General features: G+C 42.1%; 1 protein-coding gene across 4 annotated transcripts in view; it reads left to right on the forward strand.

The window, feature by feature from the left end:
* HECW1 (HECT, C2 and WW domain containing E3 ubiquitin protein ligase 1) overlaps positions 1 to 20,099 on the forward strand; it is a 419,038-nt gene that overhangs the window by 309,304 nt on the left and 89,635 nt on the right. For all 4 annotated transcript variants that reach the window (XM_065583851.1, XM_065583849.1, XM_008169652.4 and 1 more), the window contains 4 exons: positions 6,070 to 6,212; positions 7,377 to 7,477; positions 9,904 to 11,247; positions 14,789 to 14,890. In XM_065583851.1, coding sequence (XP_065439923.1) covers positions 6,070 to 6,212; positions 7,377 to 7,477; positions 9,904 to 11,247; positions 14,789 to 14,890 — 1,690 coding nt within the window. The remainder of the gene's footprint in view (positions 1 to 6,069; positions 6,213 to 7,376; positions 7,478 to 9,903; positions 11,248 to 14,788; positions 14,891 to 20,099) is intronic.

The following is a 20,099-nucleotide window of genomic DNA, read 5'->3' on the forward strand; positions in this document are numbered from 1 at the left end:
GAGGGAAATAAACTTCTGGGATAGAAGTTGGCACAATTGATTAAGAGACCTTTAAACTAGGGAGATGCTCATCTAATTGTCACACCTGGTTCTAATGTTGAGTGGAAGGAAAACCAAGTAAAAAAGGCTACAGCAATGGAGAAAGGAACAAGAGAGGGTAGGAGAATGGACAACAAGAGGCAAGACAGTAACGGTCAGGTAGGCAATACTAGTAGAAAAACGACTTCACCTAGTTGTGTGAGGAATCTGGGTGAACCCAAGCAGAAACAACTAAAATGTCTCTACACCAATGTAGGAGGCTGGGTAACAAAATGGAGGAAATAGAATTACTGGTGCAGGAAGTAAAACCAGGTATTATAGAGATAACCAAACATGGTGGAGTAGTACTCATGTACATGTGCTGAAGTACAGGTATTGAAGTTTATGTGCTGTTCAGGAAAGACAGAAATAAAGGTAAAGGTGGTGGAGTAGCACTGTATGTTAATGATGAAGAAGACTGTGAAGAAATTAGAAGTGATGGAATGGATAAAACAGAATCTATTTGGATCAAAAATCACTTTGGGTAAGAAAGGTAACAGAGGCCTTCTGGAATAGTTCTTGGGGTCTGCTACAGACCCCCAGAATACAATCTTGATATGAATAGAGACATCTTTAATATTTAAATGAAATTAATACTACTGTGATTATGGAAGACTTTAATTTCCCAATTGTTAAATAGCAAGGACCTCATAGAAGAACTGGTTGTAGAGGACAATCTTTGTGTGAGTGGTCATAGGTTAGTTCATCTGAAACTAAATGGAAGAATAAATAAGAATAGGTCTGCAACTCGGACCCTGTATTTCAAAGGGCAAACTTAAAAAAATTAAGGGAATTAGTTAGGGAAGTTAGGATTGAAGAATTCAGGAATCTGAATGTGGAGGAGGCTTGGAATTACTTTAAGTCAAAGTTGAAGAAACTATCTGGAGCCTGCATCCCAAGCAAGGAGGAAAATCGAGGGAAATGTTGTAGACCAAACTGGATGAGCAAGTACCTCAAACAGGTAAGAGAAAGCAGAAGGCCTACAAGGAATGGATGGATCAGAGGTCAGAAGATGTAGGGATAAAGTGAGAACTGGCAAAAGCCAGCAGAGCAAGACCTTGCAAAGGAAATTAAAACCAATAGTAAAAGGTTCTTTAGCCATATAAACTAAAAGAAAACAAGAAAAGAAGAAGTGGGACCTCTAAGTACTGAGGATGGGGTGGAGATTATAGACAATCTAGGTATGGCCCAACACCTAAACGAATATTTGCCTCAGTTTTTAAGAACAGTAATGAGGAACTTGGGGACAGTGACAGGATGACTAATGGAAATGAGGATATGGAAGCAGAAATTGCCACATCCAAGGAGGAAGCCAGACAAAAAAAGCTTAATGCAACCAAATCAGGGTGTCAGGATAATCTTCATCCAAGAATATTAAAAGACACATGAAATTGCAAGCCCAATAGCAAGACTTTTTCATGAATCTGTGAACTCAGAGGTCATACCCTATGACTGGGAAATGCAAATATTGTACCTATATTTAAGACAGGAAAAAAAGTGATCTGAGAAACAACAGGCCTGTTAGTTTGACCTCAATTGTATGCAAGGTTTTAGAACACATTTTGAAAGACAGAGTCATTAAAGACATAGAGGTCATTGGGATAAACTACGAAATGGTTTTACAAAAGGCCAGACCAACCTGATCTCTTTCTTGAAGAAGTTAACCAATTTTCTAGACAAAGGAAATGCAATAGATTTAATCTACCTGTATTTCAGTAAAACATTTGATACAGTTCCATGTGGAAAATTATTAGTTAAATTGGAGGAGATGAGGATTAATATGAGAATTGAAAGGTAAGTAAGGAACTAGTTAAAGGGGAGACTACATGCTGACAGGTCAACTGTCAGGCTGGAGGGAGGTTGTGAATGGAGTTCCTCAAAGATTGGTCTTGGGGGGGAAAGGGGAAATGTGTTGATAAAATTTGCAGATAATACAAAATGTGGGAGGTATTTCTGGAAGGGAAGAGGACCAGAATATCATACAAGAAGATTTGGAGAACCTTGAAAACTGGAGTAATAGTAATAGGATGAAATTTAATAGTGCAAAGTGCAAGGTCATGCACTTAGGGACTAACAACAATTTTTGCTGAAAGCTGGGGATTTATCAGTTGCAAATGACAGAGGAAGAGAAAGACCTCTATGTATTTTGCCGCCCCAAGCACGGCAGTCAGGCAGCCTTTGGCGGCATGCCTGCGGGAGGTCCGCTGGTAACGCAGATTCATCAGCATTCCTGCGGGAGGTCCATTGGTCCCGCGCCTTCGGCGTACCCGCCACCGAAACCGCGGGACCGGTGGACCTCCCGCAGGCATGCTGACGAAGGCAGCCTGACTGCCACCCTCACGGCGACTGGCAGGCTGCCCTCTGCGGCTTGCCACCCCAGGCACGCGCTTGGTACGCTGGTGCCTGGAGCCACTCCTGGATCAAAGGAATGGAGAATCTATCTTATGAAAGGAGACTTAAGGACGTTGGCTTATTTAACCTAACAAAACAAAGATTGAGGGGAGATATGGTTGCTTTCTATAAATACATCAGAGAGGGAGAACAGTTATTTAAGTTAAGGGCCAATGTTGACACAAGAACAAATCGATATAACTGGGCCACCAACAAGTTTAGGCTTGAAATTAGAGGAAGGTTTCTGTCAGAGGCGTGAAATTTTGGAACAGCCTTCCAAGGGAGCAGTGGGGGGCAAAAAATCTAACTTGTTTCAAGACTGAGCTTGATAAGTTTATGGAGGAGATGTTATGATGAGATTGGATACAGTGGCATGTGGCCCATCCACTATTGCTATCAGCAAATATCTTTAAAAGCTGGAGATAGGGATCTAGATGGGGAGGGCTCTGAGTTACTACAGAGAATTGTTTCCCAGGTGTCTGGCTGGTGGGTCTTGCTCACAAGCTCAGTGTCTAATTGATCGCCATATTAGGGAGGTCAGGAAGGAATTTTCCCCCAGATCAGATTAATGGAGACCTTGAGAGGGTTCACCTTCCTCTGCAGCATGGGGCACAGGTTCCCTGCTGGTTTAAGCTAGAGTAAATGGTGGATTATCTGTAACTTGAAGTCTTTAAATCATGATTTGAGGACTTCAGTAATTCAGCCAGAGGTTATGGGCCTATTACAGGAGTGAGTGGGTGAGGTTCTGTGGCCTGTGATGTGTAGGTGGTCAGACTATATGGTCTTCTTGCCTTAAAGTCTATGAGTCAGAAGAGGCCCTCAGTACGGCAACTACAGTCATGCCAGGGGACCAGATTATGGCATGGTTGTCCACTAACATGATCAAAATATTGTTGGATCGATGAGACTTCACTGTATCTTAACTTTTTCTCAGACCAGTGCCTGTCCTTGCAAATAGAGTTACTTCCCTGGGTTGCTTTCAGCACATCTTACCTAACACACAGTGGCCCAGATCCTCAGAGGTATTTAGGCTCCTAACTTCATTGCCTACCCTTGCAAAGCTACTGATAATGCGCCTGTACAATGTTAACTTTCCTCCTTGAATAAGAATGAAACTATCAGGACTGGTTCCACTCCAAAGTCAAAGACATATATTTTCATGTTAATTCTGATTTACCTCAGATTTACATGATATCACAAAGGGTTAATGATGAGGGGATCATTTAAATCATTAATGCAGTTTGTACTTTCCATTTAAGAATGATTGATCTTTATTTTGCATGTGTGCACACATGTTCTAATCCTTGGAGATTTTTTTGTACTGAAAGTGTCAACAGCCTAATCATTTACAACTTTATTAAATGACAAATTGAGGCATTTGCTATAATGTCATTCATCTACTGGTTAATTCCCCTGTTCTGAATTCCTTATGAGTGTCATGGAGCAGCCAGTTGCCTTGGGGCTATATCAATCTGTTACAATAGTAATAATAATAACAAAGACACTATACAATTTTCAATATGCCTGGAATCTGCTGCTCTCTGCTTTGCAAAATTTACTCTCTTTTCTAATATATTGCAGAAAATGTGTAGAAAGTGTGGACAAAAAGATGTGTTAGCACTTCTTTTAGTTTTATTTCTCGGCTTACTTGCAATTCTTGCCAAACACACACTGCAGTTTTGCAGATCAAACATTCTGGCTGCTCACTTGTAAGTAACTTGAAGACCTCATTTTCGGAGGTGCAGCTCCCTTTGACTTCATTAGGAGTTGTAGGTACTCAGGCCCTAATTCAGCGCTTAACTTCAAGCCTTAATAACCTGGATTGCCATTGACAGTGGGAGTGTTAGATAATTATTTCAAGCACCTTAGGACTCATTTAATACACCACTTTGATACTGTGTGGATAGTGGTCTTTTAGGTGAAATCAAGCAACAATCCCATGTTCATTCAAAGTCATTTACACACCTAGGTGAGATTCCCTCCCTTAGTTTATAACTCACTAAAAGCAGTAAATCCACTTGGAGCAGAGGTGCAGTGGGGCAAGCCACCATCAACTCCCACATTGGTAGGGACCCAGAGCTAGGCTGTACTGCCCCAGAAGTGAATTCCAATATCCAGGAAAGGGCAAAGCCAGCCCCTCCAGGAAACGTGCTATTGGGTATTCCTCCTGGGCAGTGTCTGCTGTTAGGGCACCGACAGAGCCTTGACTGTTTTTCAAAGCTCTCCTTCACAGGGGCCAATGTCCCCTCTGGTGCAGCTGCCCTGATTGTCCTAAGGATGGAAACTGTGCATGCCCCCTTGTGCTCTCTAGCTTGAAGTTTACCCCCCACTCTCAAGTTTGCATTTAGCACTGTCCAAATGCTTTTTACAGTGCTATGTACACATGTAAACGTGATTGAAAAATATGTAGCTGAGCACCCTTCTCTCTGGCTCAAATCTGGCCTAGAGAATTAATAATATCCGATGGCTCTTGGGGGGCCAGTGTGAAATAAGTTCATGGTATCACTCTGGGTCCTAGACAATGGTCCATAGCACAAAAGCACCACCACAATTGGCACTGTCACTGATGTTGCAGTCTTGGCAAAGAGATGAAACACTGAAGGGGCATGAAAACAAATCTATTCTCTCTGCTCTGGCATTGTCCTGCCAATTCAGGGCTCAGGCACACTGTGGAGGCAGGTTATGTGGAGGTTGTGTCTCTGCCTGTTCTGTAACTGTCCTTTGGATAAAATGAAGACTACAGATACTTGGGTGGTGAAGCCAGCACGTCGAATTGGGATAGCATGGGAGACACGATGGGTTTGTGAGTAAATTGCTATCATCATTTTTCACACTTGCAAAAGCAGTGTTCCTGAACATTATACTATTACTATATATCTTACACCTAGATATTCACATTGTTTGTCAGCAGAATTGTATTTACTTGCAACTTCTTTTTTCTTTTTTTTCTGGAAAGTAAGGGCTTCGCTGGCACTGAATTTTTGGAGAAATGCAAAATTTGGCCCAATGAGCATGACTGGCGTGTAAATAATGAAGGTATTAATGTGCATAATTCCTGCTAGTATCCACTTCCTGCAAACTATAGAGGCCTGATCCTGCAAAGTGTTGAGCATTTCCTGTGAGTTGTTCCTACTCAGCCCCTCTGACTCAGGGCTCAGTATCTTACAGGTTTGGACCCTGGGATCCAAGAGGTCTTGTCTGTACAGTAATTTAGTGCATGGTAAGGTGGGGTGTGAATCTACAGAACAACACACACTAAGTGGACCTTACTCACACTAAGTGGACCTTGGTACCACACACTAATAGTTCTACAGTGCACTGTGATCTTCTCCCTTTTCAAATAGCAGTAGGTCAAAGCACACTATTGAACTTTTTGTGCAGGGGCAGCATGATCCATGTGTACAGTTACTACGTGTCAAGCTAGAGTGCTGTAGACTTGCACGCTGGCTTGCCACACACTAAATCACCGCATAGACATGCCCCTAGTATTGGTTTTGTCTTGGTTCTAAGAAACTGCTTAATTGCTGAACCTTCCTGTTGTGTTAGTAAGCTTCACATGCCTAAGCCACTTATTCCATGTTCTCTTTTTTTTTATCATAGCAGTTCAGCTTTGTTTCCCTTCCCACGGACGTTCTGGAAATAGAAGTTAAGGACAAGTTTGCAAAGAGCCGGCCGATCATTAAACGCTTCTTGGGGAAACTTTCCATGCCAGTGCAACGCCTGCTGGAGAGACATGCTATAGGGTAAGTCTTTTATCTGTGTGACTTTTGTGTTACTGACGGATCACACTGCCACTATGAAAAGGAGAGCGAAGTCCATGGCTGAAACAGCATGATGTAATCAAATAATCTTGCTCAAATGAAATTACTTATTTCACAGGGATTTCTCTGATTAATGATGCTGGTTTAAGTTAGAATTTACTTCCTTGTTATAAACGTGGGACTCTCCAGGAAAAGACCTTGCTGAGTGCAACGGCTTTGTTTTCTGGTGAGTCCCAAACCTCGCTTTATTTTGTCTCTGTAAATGGTTCCCTGAAGCAAACAAACTCAGTGAAAGACATATCTACAAGTACGGAGACAACAAATACACAATCACCAGGTTTACATGAATACTAGGATAATCTCATTTATTTGAGTTATAAATGTACGTAAAACTACCCTGGGAGCATATGCAGCACCAAATGGAAATTAAAATGTGCTTCTCCAGAAGGTATACAGATATTAGTATTTAACACTCTTCACGCTCAGTGGTTTACAAACATTGACTAAGCTTCAGTTGGGGGCAATGAGCAGATCATCTTTTTTCTAGTTTCACTCTTCTATGAGGGGGGTTGTGGGACTTTTGGATAAAGTGTGTCTTCAGGAGGGACTGGAAGACGGAAAAGGTGGAGGCATCATGACTGCCCAGGGATGTGCTATAGGTGTATCAACGGCATGGAAACAGGAGTGGGAGGAAGACATGAAGGGGCAGTCAATTGAGTAGCTTGAAGGGCAAAGAAGAGAGCAGAAAAGCAGGTATGGGGAGTCAGGCTGTATTGGACTTTGAAGGCAAAGCCAAAGAGCTTGAATTTGATATAGAAGGAAAGGGGAAGGAAATGCAAGAATCTAAAGAGAAGTTTGACATGGTCAGATCATCAGGCAGGGAAAGCTTGCCACCACATATACCCCAGCAAACCTGGGTTACTAACTTAACTGAATCTTTCCACTGTAATTGGAGACATTGGTCCCCCCTTCCCAGCTATTCCTTCCCTCACGCACTCAGACGTGCCTGCACTGCTGGTTGGAATAATACAGTGTGAATTGCCTTTGAAAATGTCAGGTGTTTGTGAATGATACAGCAGCTTTCTCCATTCACTGTAGATACTGGATGAGTTTACAGTCTCTGTAACAGTACTTGCTTTCTTACAGGGACAGGGTTGTCAGCTACACTCTGGGACGTAGGCTTCCAACAGATCACGTCAGCGGACAGCTGCAGTTTCGGTTTGAGATAACTTCTTCTATCCATCCAGGTATTGGCTTCTTCAGGAATGCCTTATTTCTGAGAGCTGGAATTTTTGTTTACATTCTTTTCACCTACGTAGGCTTGAATTCTTTTAGGGCTAGACTGGGCCTTTAGGCAGGGTCATGAGCAAAGGATAGTACATAAGCTACACCCCGCGGCAGGAGGCACAATCCCTCCCCTGCTTTCCCTTTGCTCCTAGACTATGAAGTCATTTACTACTGACCTACACTATTAAAGGACCATCTCCTCCCCTAGAATGACTCCAGGAGAGTTTTTGCACACTCCCACATCACCTACTCCAGGGAGAGAGTAGCTCTGCTTACTCCTATCCACCCCAATCCAAGGTGTGTTTAGCCCACATAGGGAGATAAGGGGGGGTTCTTGCTTATGCTTACTCCTTTACACAGGGTACATATTCCAAGTCACAATCTTGCCCATTAATAAGAATTTATTGGCAGTCACTCTGTAAAAATGCTTTTTCTGCAGTGTATTCCACATAGCTCACCACTAAGAATCCATTACATCAATATCAGAATAGCATAGAGAGAGTTCTTCTAGTGTTGTAGCATCAGCAAGGACTCACATTAAGCACTACTTCTCCCAATGGCCGCAAAAAAAATAGCACCATATAGAGTTTCTGATTGTGTCATATCCAACCTTCAGACACACCAAGTTTTAGTTTTACATGGTACACATAGTTTTAGACTGATTTAGTTCTTGTGTTTGTGACCATTGTCGGTGGGGGGAAGGGAAAAGGTATTTTCCAGATTATAAAAAATTTTAAGTGAGAAATGATGGCAACATCATAATAGCAAAATAAATAAATAGATAATAATACATAACAAAACAGAGAAAGGGAAACCATGGGATGGAGGAAGGAGCTGTTATCACAGTTTTAGATCTCAGCTTTCCACATTTTCATTTCCATGCCGTATTTCATCAATCAATGCAAGTATCTTGCTTTTGTGATTAGCTATGTTTTTTATTTGCACAGAGGCCTGTGGATTTGAGCACCCTGTGCATAAAATGTTCATTAAGAGGAGTAGAGCTGCTTGGAAATGTTCTGGTTTTGACATTTTTCCATGAAAATTTTCAGAAAAAAAGCTGTTCTCATTTTTTGGCCTGCTCTAGTTATTAGGAAGTCCTGTAATGGTGGTGCCACCTTGATGCTAGATTTCAGTGTGAGGATCCAATGGTACTGCCCAGGGAATCTTTCTGTCCCTCTTAACAGAGCCCCTGTGAGGCTATGAGTGCTTACTTTGAAAGGAAATAGTTATATTAGTAGTTGGAAAATGTGATCCCTGCTTGCTGTGCAACACTTTTTCACCTTCAGGGCATAATTGGGCCAGTTGGGTGGTGGTGAAAGGCGTGTCGGTTGCAGCTAGGAGCCCCAGGTTTTATGTAGGGAGTAACCCCTGGGAGGAGGTGGGGTGGGCAAGAGTAATGTCAGAAGATGTGTGTGTTGGGAGCAAGGGTTGAACCTTTTCCATAAGAATGTGTCCTGGATGGGGATTCCCAGGAAGGAGGAGTCCTGGCACAGGTTGCAGCAGGGAGAGCAGTGTACACACTACCAGGATTAGGCCGCCAATTGTTACACGCATTGTGCAGAGATTTCCTAGTGAAAAATCAAAACGTCTCAGTATCTGTTTAGTCACCTATCTGCGTAACACTGTAATGTATTATTTTAATTTTCTTGGATTTCTGTGGATGCCTGTGCTCCCACAACCTATGCCCCTGATTCAGTAAATGACTCTTGTTAGAGGACAAGGTGAGTGAGGTAATATCTTTTGTTGGACCAACTTCTGTTGGTGAAAGAGACACACTTTCAAGCTTACACGGAGCTCTTCTCCAGGTCTGGGAAAGGTACTCAGAGCTAAATACAAGGTGGAACAGACTGTTTAGTATAAGTAGATAACAAATATTGTAAGAGACCATTCAAGGTGAAGTGGCCAGTTAACACTCTGTAGTCATAGGACCAAAAAGTGGGGTTGGTTACAGTTGTAACTATTACATAGTTGTAATAGTTGTAATAAACCATAAATCTCATCTCTTTGTTCAGTCCATGATTTTTAGTGTCTAGCAGAGTTATGAATTTAAGCTCCCAGCCTTGTCTTTTGAAAGTGTTGTGCAGGTTTCCCAAGAGGATGAGGACTGAGATGTCAGATATGGAGTGATTGTTTTGTGAAAAGTGTTCACCCATGAGTGAATATGGTGTTTTTGTCTTTTAATCACTTTCCTGTGTGAGTTCATTTGGGAGTGTGGTGATTTTCTCATTTTACCCACATAATTGTTACTGGGGCATTTAGTGCACTGGATGAGATACACCGCATGATGGATGAGATATACCGCATGTTCAGATCTTGAAAGGTATGTTGTGGAGGTGGGTATTTATTTTTGTAGCAGTGGAATAATTCCTTTTCTTGTTGCACGCAGATGATGAAGAAGTCTCCATTAGTGCAGATCCTGAGTCAGCGGAACTGCAGGAAAGCCCTGTGAACAGCGCTGCAGAGGAAATCCTTGGTGAGCCTCCCTGCACCGGCACAGTGACCTCAGAAAGTACAGCTCCAGAGCAGCTAAATGGATGCAATGTGAATGGTGTCAATGTTGATAGCCCTGGGGAAGTCAACCAGAACAGCTTAAATGAAGAGCTAGCAGGAAATAGGGAGGTTGATGCAGTGCCAGCAGATGCTATTGAGTCCTTGGAATCCATCCCAGGGGAAGTGCTGCCTTCCCTGAGTGCTATGGACCTCGCTGAGCAACTGGCTCTGCTGGCTTGCACGCCTCCTCCAGAGACTGAAGTTAGGGAAAATAATAAAGTCAATTCTGTTACTCAGGGACACGACAACATCTTTACCAGCATAGAAGCTCTAGATATTGATGAGGTGAGTGCAGACATACAGACTGTCAAGGACCTAGAGAAAATTCAGGATGAGGAAGGGGCTTCAGCCCAGGAGGAAGAAGACAACAAGCTGCAGCTAAGAACAACAGGGAAGAGGAAAAACAGGCCCTGCTCCCTGCCTGTGTCTGAACTGGAGACGGTGATCGCATCAGCGTGTGGTGAGCCTGAGACCCCTCGCACACACTACATACGGATCCACAATCTGCTTCACAGCCTGCCCTCAGCACAGATGAGTAGCGATGGAGAGGAGGAGCAGGGAGGCGGCGAGAATGACGAAGAGTCAACAGTCAAGGAAATGTCAGAGAAGGATATGGTTAGCGAGTCTGAGACGCTAGCGGCAGATCCTCCGCCTGAAAGTGGAACTGATGAGTATTTCAGCCGGGGGACTGTGCCCCGCAGCACCTCAATTGAGCATCTCTCAGACTTAAATGAGCAGCTGTTGGATGGGGAACATCCCATGACTGGAAGCGAGAGTGAATCAAGTTCCAGACCATATGGGGACAATGAGTGTGACACCTCTTGCTACAGCCCATCCTGTTACAGCACTTCCTGCTACAGTACGTCCTGCTACAGTACCTCCTGCTACAGCCCTTCCTGTTACGACAGTAACAATCGCTTTTCCAGCCATACCCGTTTCTCCTCTGTTGACAGTGCAAAGATTTCTGAGAGCACGGTCTTTTCCTCACAGGATGATGAGGAAGAGGAAAACAGTGCCTTTGAGTCAGTGCCAGATTCAGTGCAAAGCCCTGAACTGGACAGGGAGCAAGTGGATGTCTCCGCCCAATGGCCAGATGAACTCGTAGCTCATGGTGGGAATCCACAAAGAGCAACTGAGACTCTAGAGTCCCCAGTAGCAGGTCCGAGCAACAGAAGAGAAGGTTAGATTCTGAGACTCAATATGCAGAACAACCTTGATTATCTGGATGTCAGCAGAGGCATCAGATAATCGAAGTTGCAGATAAAAAAGGAATTCTCAGTATTATTAATAAATATATGGGAGACATGACCAGTATCAGGTACTGGGGGGGGTTGGATAATTGAGGCTGTGCTGAAAAAAAAATCAGAGATCAGCATTTCTATTGTCAGTTTCTGTTAAAAAGTATAATAATAAATCAAGAATCTTACACATCCGGTCAAAATTAGGATCACCAGTTCTACCAGTCTGTCCCTTCTTCCAAGGGATTTTTCAGTTTTACATATCTTGTGTGCTTACAAATGACAAGGAGATCTATGTGTCTTTATGAAGGGGCAGATCCAGAACTGGTGTAAATCAACTGATTTACAGCAACTGAGGATCTGGCCCACTATGTGTGTGTATGTAATATATATATACATCCGTACACACAGAGAATATATTATGGAGAAGTCCTAGTATTTTCTAGTTTAGGTTGAGTCAACTTTCTGTTATAAACCGAATTGCCTAACCTTCTCCACCTACATTCACCAAAATCAACCTCAGATTTCACATGCGACAGATCATATTTCCTTGGATGCATAACTATCAAATACAGTTCCCATCACCACACATCTCTGTAGGTATATTGTACGTAGAGATATATCGTTGTCTGTTTATGTTGTCATCGTAGTTGTTTAGCTCTTTTTTTTTCGTGAACACTTCAATTCCTTGTGTTCAGTTCCTCCCTAGCGTCACTTGGTTTACTCCAGTGAATTTGGTCACTTGTCTTTTCTTCAGCTTGTGTACTGTTTTTTTGAGACTGAAAAAGTAAAAGCTCAGATGCTTGGCTACAGCCACAGTGTGTGCAGCAAAGGTAAAAAGAGGGGTTGTAAAGATAGTCCTTGTGTTCCCTAATCTTGTGCTAGACAGTTCCTCCAGTCTGAGTTACACCAGCTTCACACCATGGCTGCATGAGGGATCACCGGCCCCAGCCATACCATCCTTCCCCCTACTCCAACCGAAACAGGAGGAGTGCATGAGTCACTATGCCACCAGAGGATCTCCCTACCGTGGTGAGGTCCTGGATATGCCAGTTTGGGGCCTCCTTTCAAACATTTATGTACTGCATACCCTTAATTATTTGCTCTGTAGTGCAGGATCTAGTCCAAAGAATCAAAATTCCCAGAACTACACGGCAACAGAGATGAGAGAAACACCCAGTAACATGGGCATTCTTCACTGTATATGAGGCTCTTTCGGTGTAGGCAGTATTTGTGTATGTGTGTGCATATGGATGCGTGCGTGGCTTTTTTGTTTGTTTTGTGATGTGTGTATATACAGAGAAAGAGAACAGAGTTTGTGCCCTAATAAAAATGGATTCAGCAGTGCTCCGGTATTAAGCTTCAGATTTCTGGAGATGTCCCTTCAGTATATTTAAAGGGCACTGTAGAATGTTCACTGTAGCTTTACTTTCACTAATAGAGAGAGAATACAAGAGAAGGACAGCATGACTGGTTAGTTCACCATGTTCTTCTAATATTGGGTGAGATGTTTCAATAGTTGATCACATTGTTTAATTTATTTGGTGGTTATTAAAAGTACAGTAGATATGGTCGCCTCCATCTGCTCCAAGTGACTGACACCCCATGCTTCACCTGGCTTGGCGTAAGTAACTTGACTAGGGGGAGTCAATTGTGGTGAGGTAAGTAAAGAAATGCAGATTGATAATCTGGCAATTGGTGACATAACTGTAGCAACAGGAAAATGTAAAAATTATTACAGATGTGTTTGCAGCACTGCATAGTAATTTAAAATAATTCTACTTTGTATTCAGAGAGGGGGCACATGTAACTGTGAGATGTGTCTGTACTCTTATTAGAGGCTTTAATGAAGACATTTCAGAGGGTTGTGATATCATCAGAGCACCCAGGTGCGTGGGTAACTTTACCTACATTTTGTCCAGGTAAATTTTCTCATTAGTGAATGGTGCAAGTTTTTTTTTTTTTTTTTAACAAACAAAAGTGTTTGTATTAAATTCACATATAAAATTCCTTTCTGCATTATTTATATTCTACATATTGGCAGTTTAAGGGGGAAAATATTTTAGATGACTTTTTAAAAAAATTTATACTTTGATGGCAAGATATAGCTCGTTTTTATAGAGTGGTAAGATTTAGACATGAAAGGTGGCTAAATCAGTCAACATACACTGAGGTGAGCTTATTTGTACAGTTCTATCCTATTTTTCTTTTTTTCAATACAGTGGTATAATTTTCTGGCAATATCACAAACATTAAAGATCACTTTGTTTCTAAGCTTACCTTGGATTTTAATTGTATCTGTTTTATAACACTGTAAATGATGTATGCTGTCTGGAGTTGAAGGTTTCAGTAGGAAAACTATTGTCACACAGCTTGAAAAAGTGACCAGCAGTGGGATACAGTATATAATTCTGAATCTGCAAGATTTTAAGAAAGGACTGGGGCAAATATTCTCTGAATTCTAGAACCCGTGAAGTGCAAAAGTATGAGTTCCAAGTGCTCACATTCAATTCTAACATAAGGAATAATGTGGCCTCCCCACAATAAAGTTGTAGTTCCTGAAGGGATTCTAGTGACATCAAAAATGCTGAGTAATTTATTCACATCACCAGGACACTAGGATGGAAATATGTACAGTTTTTATTTGGGTGTCTGTATATAGGTACATATTTAATACAATATAGTGTTCAAAAAATCTTCCTCTGCCCCATCTACAGTATCAGCCTCTTCTTCTCTTTCTGTATTTCAGGTCTCCCCCCCTCTTTATCTCAGGTTCCTTCTTTTCTGTGTCTTCTTATCTTTTGCTCTCCTCATCCCACCTTTCTCCCATGTTTTTGATCCTTCTCTCACTCTCCCCACCTTCCACTTAAACTTGACAGTTTGAATTTTGAACTGTTTACATTCTAGTTTCCATGACTTTAAAAGTACGGCAGATGCAGGCCTTCTGCATTGCAGGGACTGCAAAATCCTGCCACACCACTTCACATACACTCTTGTGGATTTGCTCTAAAGGAGGCTTTTGTAATAGCAAAGAAAGCAGCTCTCAGCATTTAGATGGAGTGAATCCAAGGTTGGAGCTGGGATTTTGTGTTGTCCTGCCAAGCTCCAGCAGGAACTCCCAAAACCTTGCACTTGGTAGTATTTATGAAGTACTTCTCAGACATCAGTCCTGATTCTCCTCACTTACATTGGTGTAAATCTAGAGTAAATGAATCCAGAATCTAGCCCATCATTTCTTATTATGTTCTCAAGCCCAAGATCTGATCCTTGTCTGCATTATTTTAATAATTCTTTGCCATGTAAGTTATTATTAAAACCGTGCCTGGACATATGAATAAGCCATAGCAGCTAATACACCACATGGCTGCCTGCCCTGTTTTTTTTGTTTTTGTTGGGGGTCACTTGTTTTACAGTAGTGTATTTTAAACCACTTTTTGCCAAAACAGTGAATGAATATGAATATCTTGAATATCTTGTCCATAGGTGATTGTCCTTTACTCCATAATTCTCAGCCAGTCAGCCAGCTTCCTTCCCTGAGGCCCGACCACCATCACTATCCAACTATTGATGAGCCTCTTCCACCAAGTAAGCTTTAGTTTTTTAAATGTATTATTTTTTTCAACTTTTCCTGTTAACCTAAACAGTGTACAGGTCAGTGTGTCTCTAAATAATCTCCTCATCCCCTGCACCCACCTTGTTCCAAACCCACTTAATGTGCCCTTTTATTTTCCTTATTTGGTCCTTATTTTATGTGTCTCCATGTCATCTTGGGCAAGACACACAACTACTCCGTGCCTCAGTTTCCCCATCTATACAATGGGGATAATAACACTTCAGTGTCTCAGAGGGGTCTTGTGAGGCGGTAAGTGTTTTGAACTCCTCCAATGAAAGGCTCTGTGTATAAGCATTCTTATTGTCTTTAATGTTTGTCCTCTAGCCTACTCGTTGCATCCCAGTGTCATGACATTATGGGTATGTCAGCACAGAGTCTCAGAGCTCAAGTCAAGTGTGGTGGGCTTGCGGAGCTCATGCGGTGAGGCTAAAAGTAGCAATGTAGACATTTGGGTTCAGGCTGTAGCCCTGCGAGCCTGAGTCAGTTGACCTGGGCTCTGAGTCTTACTGCCACGGGTATTTTTTTGTTGTGAAGACGTACCCTGTGTCAGCTTCAAAGACAGCTTGGGATGCTGTCTTTGTCCTTGCAGCCTTACTTACAATGCCAGGCATCCTCAAAATCAGGATTCTCTTTTGAAAATCAAGACAGGTAGCAATTCTTAATCAGAGTGATAAGAGGAGAAGACAGGGACAAGGTAGGTCACATTCTAGTGACGTCACATTTCAGTTGCAATGCCCCCTCTAACAGTTAATATGAGGGTCTCTGCTCTGAAGCAAAATGACTGACTTATGGACCTACAGCTTCCTCTAGCCGCATGTTTTTGTGGTTCCATATAAAAGCACTTCTGCACTTTACTGGGGAGGATTTCATAGCTTTTAACTTGCATATTCCTAGAGGAATGCCCAACTTTTTGCATTAGCATAATTTGTCCAGTAGAGTGCACTCTCTGCCCTACAACACATAGTGTATCATCTTTCGAGTTTAGCACATGATTTAACAGGAAAAAATGCTCAACATCTTAAAAACTAACCAGGCTTAAAAACAAAGCTCTCTATTTTCTTCTCAGCCTGAGTAAAGAACGTAGCTATGTGGCCTATGGTGCCCTTAATAAAAAAAATCATTTATCCACCAAGTTGTTAGTATTCCCTAAACTGAAAATTCCACTCAATGCTGGCATCAGTTATACAGTAGTGGTGAATGATCCAACTGCCTTCAGCCCCATGAAGTCTTATTAGGGGCACTGTGTGGCCTACCAGTGAATGATGAATTAGGAACAGTTACTTCTGTAATAAGTAAATATTTCTCTTCCCACTAATCTTACCTCACCACTTTGTGAAGGGGAGAAATTTCTAGCTAGACTACCTATTAATAAGACACTGACAGCAGCCATGCAAATGACTTACCCTAATCCATGCACTGATCGGAGACATTCAAGTTCAGCCCTATGGCTTGCTTAATACAGACTACCTCCCTTTTAACACCAGCCTCAAAAGGTAAGTATTTTCAGCATTGCTCCTAATGAAGGCAATTATGATGGAGTTTAATCTACACAAAAGCAAAAGTACAATCATCTGATAGTAGAGTCATATTTATTTAATATTAATGTACACATTACTTTGATATCTACACTATATCCTATTTGTAATACATGTAAAGTATATTGTCCCTGAATATATCCCTCCTCAGTGTGCAGTGCCATGTGAATTTTTGCTAAAGAAATTGAATTAAATAATTCTAAATTAAATTAATGGAGATATCCTATCTCCTAGAATGGGAAGGGACCTTGAAAGGTCATCAAGTCCAGCCCCCTACCTTCACTAGCAGGACCAAGTACTGATTTTGCCCCAGATCCCTAAGTGGTCCCCTCAAGGATTGAACTTGCAACCCTGGGTTTAGCAAGCCAATGCTCAAACCACCGAGCTATCCCTTCCTCCCCCCTGTACAAGCTATGACATTTTTAAAGCCCATGAGAAGTACAAACTAAGGTCTGATCTAAAGATTTTTCTTTTTCCCGTGTTGCAGAAAGACCCTTTTCACTTGCTAATCACAACTAAAACACTCTTAAATAAGAGAGAGAGAGAGAGAGAGAATCGGGGGGCAGCTCCAGCCAGGCCAACGGGGCCACGCATGGGGGGGGAAATTCCACGCCTACTCAAGGTATGCAGTTTGGGGGAGGGGCAATGCCCCCTCGTACTCCTCCCAAACCACACCCATGGAGAGAGATTGTTCATTTTAAATCAGGTTTACAGTGAACAATGTTTAGAGCTTCTAAAATGAAGAGACACTAGAGTCTGTCCATGGTTATGGTTGAAGATAATTTCCCATCATTACAAGGACAATATCGACTGAACCTTAACATTTCCATATCCAAATCCATGTCCCTGAAATATCACATGCCAGATTTTACCTCATGGTAGAATATTTTGTGAGGTTTCAGGAAAATCAGTTAAAGGCTTTTGAGAGACCTGTGGGTTCAAAAAGTGAGGTGGTTTTCCCCTTGCAGTCAGTCTTACTTGATCATAGCCCCAAAACAATATGAATTCAAAATTTAGTTTATTCTGTTAGTCCTGATGAGGAATTTTTCTTTGACTATGTTTATTTTGGGTGTGGAATAGAATTATTTAGATTTTAACATGATTTTTCGTGTCTGTAGTAAACTCTTCATGGTGAACGTAAAATTTTAAAGCATGCATCAGGTTGTAGAGTTTGTATGGTGCAATGCCAGTGCTAATGGACATATCCAATGGTTAGTTGTTTTTACTGGTGGAAACCCTACCCTACTGAAGCCAAGAAAAACATTTGGGTCCTAACTCTGAGCTGCACCATTTAGAAGATGTACCACAGACAGGAATGTAAAGAGGAGCAAGGTGGCTTTGTCCCTCTGGTGTTGCAGGTCTGCCAGGGACAGGTGTGGCTCATGGTGTATGTAAGAGCAGCCTCAGCGGCTGCTGTAATGTACATATGGGCTGAAGTGGTCCCAAAGGGACCATCTGGCAGTCCAGGATAATTGGAGAGCAGAGCACAGTGGCCTCACCTTCTCCTGATCCCAGGCTATCTCCTGGTGTGCCCCTGCTCTGAAGTTATAAGGGGACTGGTGTAGGGCCATAGTGTCAGCCCTACACTGCCCAGAGAAACCCTCTGCCAAGGGGTAATTCCCACATGCAGTGATCTGGCTGTTTTTTGGACCCTTTACATCACTGGAGCAACATAAAGGGGCTGGAACAGAGCTCAAAATCACGGCCTTTGTCCATCTGTCAGTCTATGCATTTATCTGTGCAGCCATCCATTCATCTTACCACAAATTCTGTGTTGTATGCCCTTTGAATTACTTATTCCCCTGTGTGATGGTAATGCTGTTTAGGAGGGAAATAAATGCACATCAGCCAACAGTGAGTTTTGTTTATATGTTGGCAAGGAATAGTCACATCAGCACACACAACTCTCTCGGGCCAGATGCTATAGCACAATGCTCTGACCCAACAAAACAAACGTGCCCAGCAGATATTCTCATACACTCTCCCTGAATTTTCACTGTGTCTCCTTTATCCTGACCTGATGTTTCCACTGTGACCTCAAGCACTGGACACATCCAGCTGCTGCTAGGTTTGACTAGATGCTTTCTGCTCAGAGACTGAATTACCACGTGTATGGCTGCAGACACATTGCAACATGCTTTCTTCAAGCAGTGTGACATTCAGTTGGGTTTGTGGGTAGCACCTGCCTGAATGCATTCTGTGTGACGTTGTTTTTGCTGAGGTGTGAATGTATGTGTGGTTGGCATTAGCAAGAGTACGGAGTGTGAACTGATATGTCTCAAGGAGATGTCAACTGTTATCTGGGAATTCAGGGTTCCTCAACAGGCCCTGACTGACCAAGGTCCTTCAAGAATCCCTATAGGCTGGTTTCAATGGAGGGCACATGGTTGCCTAGGGTTCATGGATTATACACTGAGTCATGATTTTGTTCAGATTGTTATCTGGTTGCTCCAATCTGGAGTATTGGGTGCTGGTTAGCCTTTGCCCATACTCCCACTCAGGCACCCACATGGATAAAGAAGGTATTTTTAATAACATTATGATAAGGTATGTCACCTTAGCTCTGGCCAGCACTGTCTGTCTCCTTACTGATCAGGCACAGTGTTTGGAAGAAGATAGCTGGTTGCAGGGAGTTGGATTCCAGATGCAGTAGGAGGAAACACAGCTCTCTGTTGCTCTTGGAGGGTATGAGGGAAGGTTCACAAAGAACCCAGAACTCTTGGTCCTAAGGTGGAACACAGAGCCACAGAGGAAAAAAAGTGGACTTTACCACTCTTGGAGTACAGATGTGCTCCAGGAGAGGGAATATATATTACTGTTTAGTTGTTATGTCATCAGCTGATGGATCGTCATGTAACAATAATGTAGTTAACAGATCAAATTTGTGCAACTTCACTCAAGAAATTCTAAGGTTTTTTTTATCTACAATTTGATTAGCTCATTCACTTCTTAAATTTCCTCTTACTCCTAACACCTTTACCAGTGCTCTTGATGCTTTTAACTACCAGTGTATTTCATGCAAGCCAACAAGCATCAGATGGGTAGGGGCTTTTGGTTACACTCCTGGCCAACTTGGACCTAATTTCAACAAGAGACGTGAGGATGGAAAGTTCAGTATCTTGTTACCAATTTCCTCAGCTATCTGGTCCTTATCAGAGTGATAGATTGAAAAAATTTAAAAATATGCATATATTTCTGAGAATATGTCCAACCAGTCTGTGACAAGTTTTAGGTAGAGGGCCTTAAGCTGCTCTGTATTATCCTTCGGAAAGCTTAAAAAAAAGCCAACCTATCAAGTTTATTTTAAAACATAACAAAAAAGTGAACATAGAACTTGCCACAACAGATTAAATCACTGGTCCACCAAGCCTAGCATCCTGGCTACCAGTGGCCAATTCCTTATGGTTTTCCCATCCACAATGAATATAGCCAGTTGTGCAATGCTGTATGTGAGAGTTACATGGAGAAATTTTTATGCTGTAAAGCATGTAATTTGATTACTCACCTCAAGAAACAGAACTATAATAGGTATTAATGGTTATAGAATTATCCAGCCATTTTTAAAAATACAGTCACTGTGTCTCACTCATTATTGATGGCCTGTGGCAGTGAATTCCATAGGGTGACTGTAGGCGCTGTGTGAAGT

The sequence above is a fragment of the Chrysemys picta genome, chromosome 2 (assembly GCF_011386835.1).
Source record: "Chrysemys picta bellii isolate R12L10 chromosome 2, ASM1138683v2, whole genome shotgun sequence".
Lineage (NCBI taxonomy): Eukaryota > Metazoa > Chordata > Testudines > Emydidae > Chrysemys > Chrysemys picta.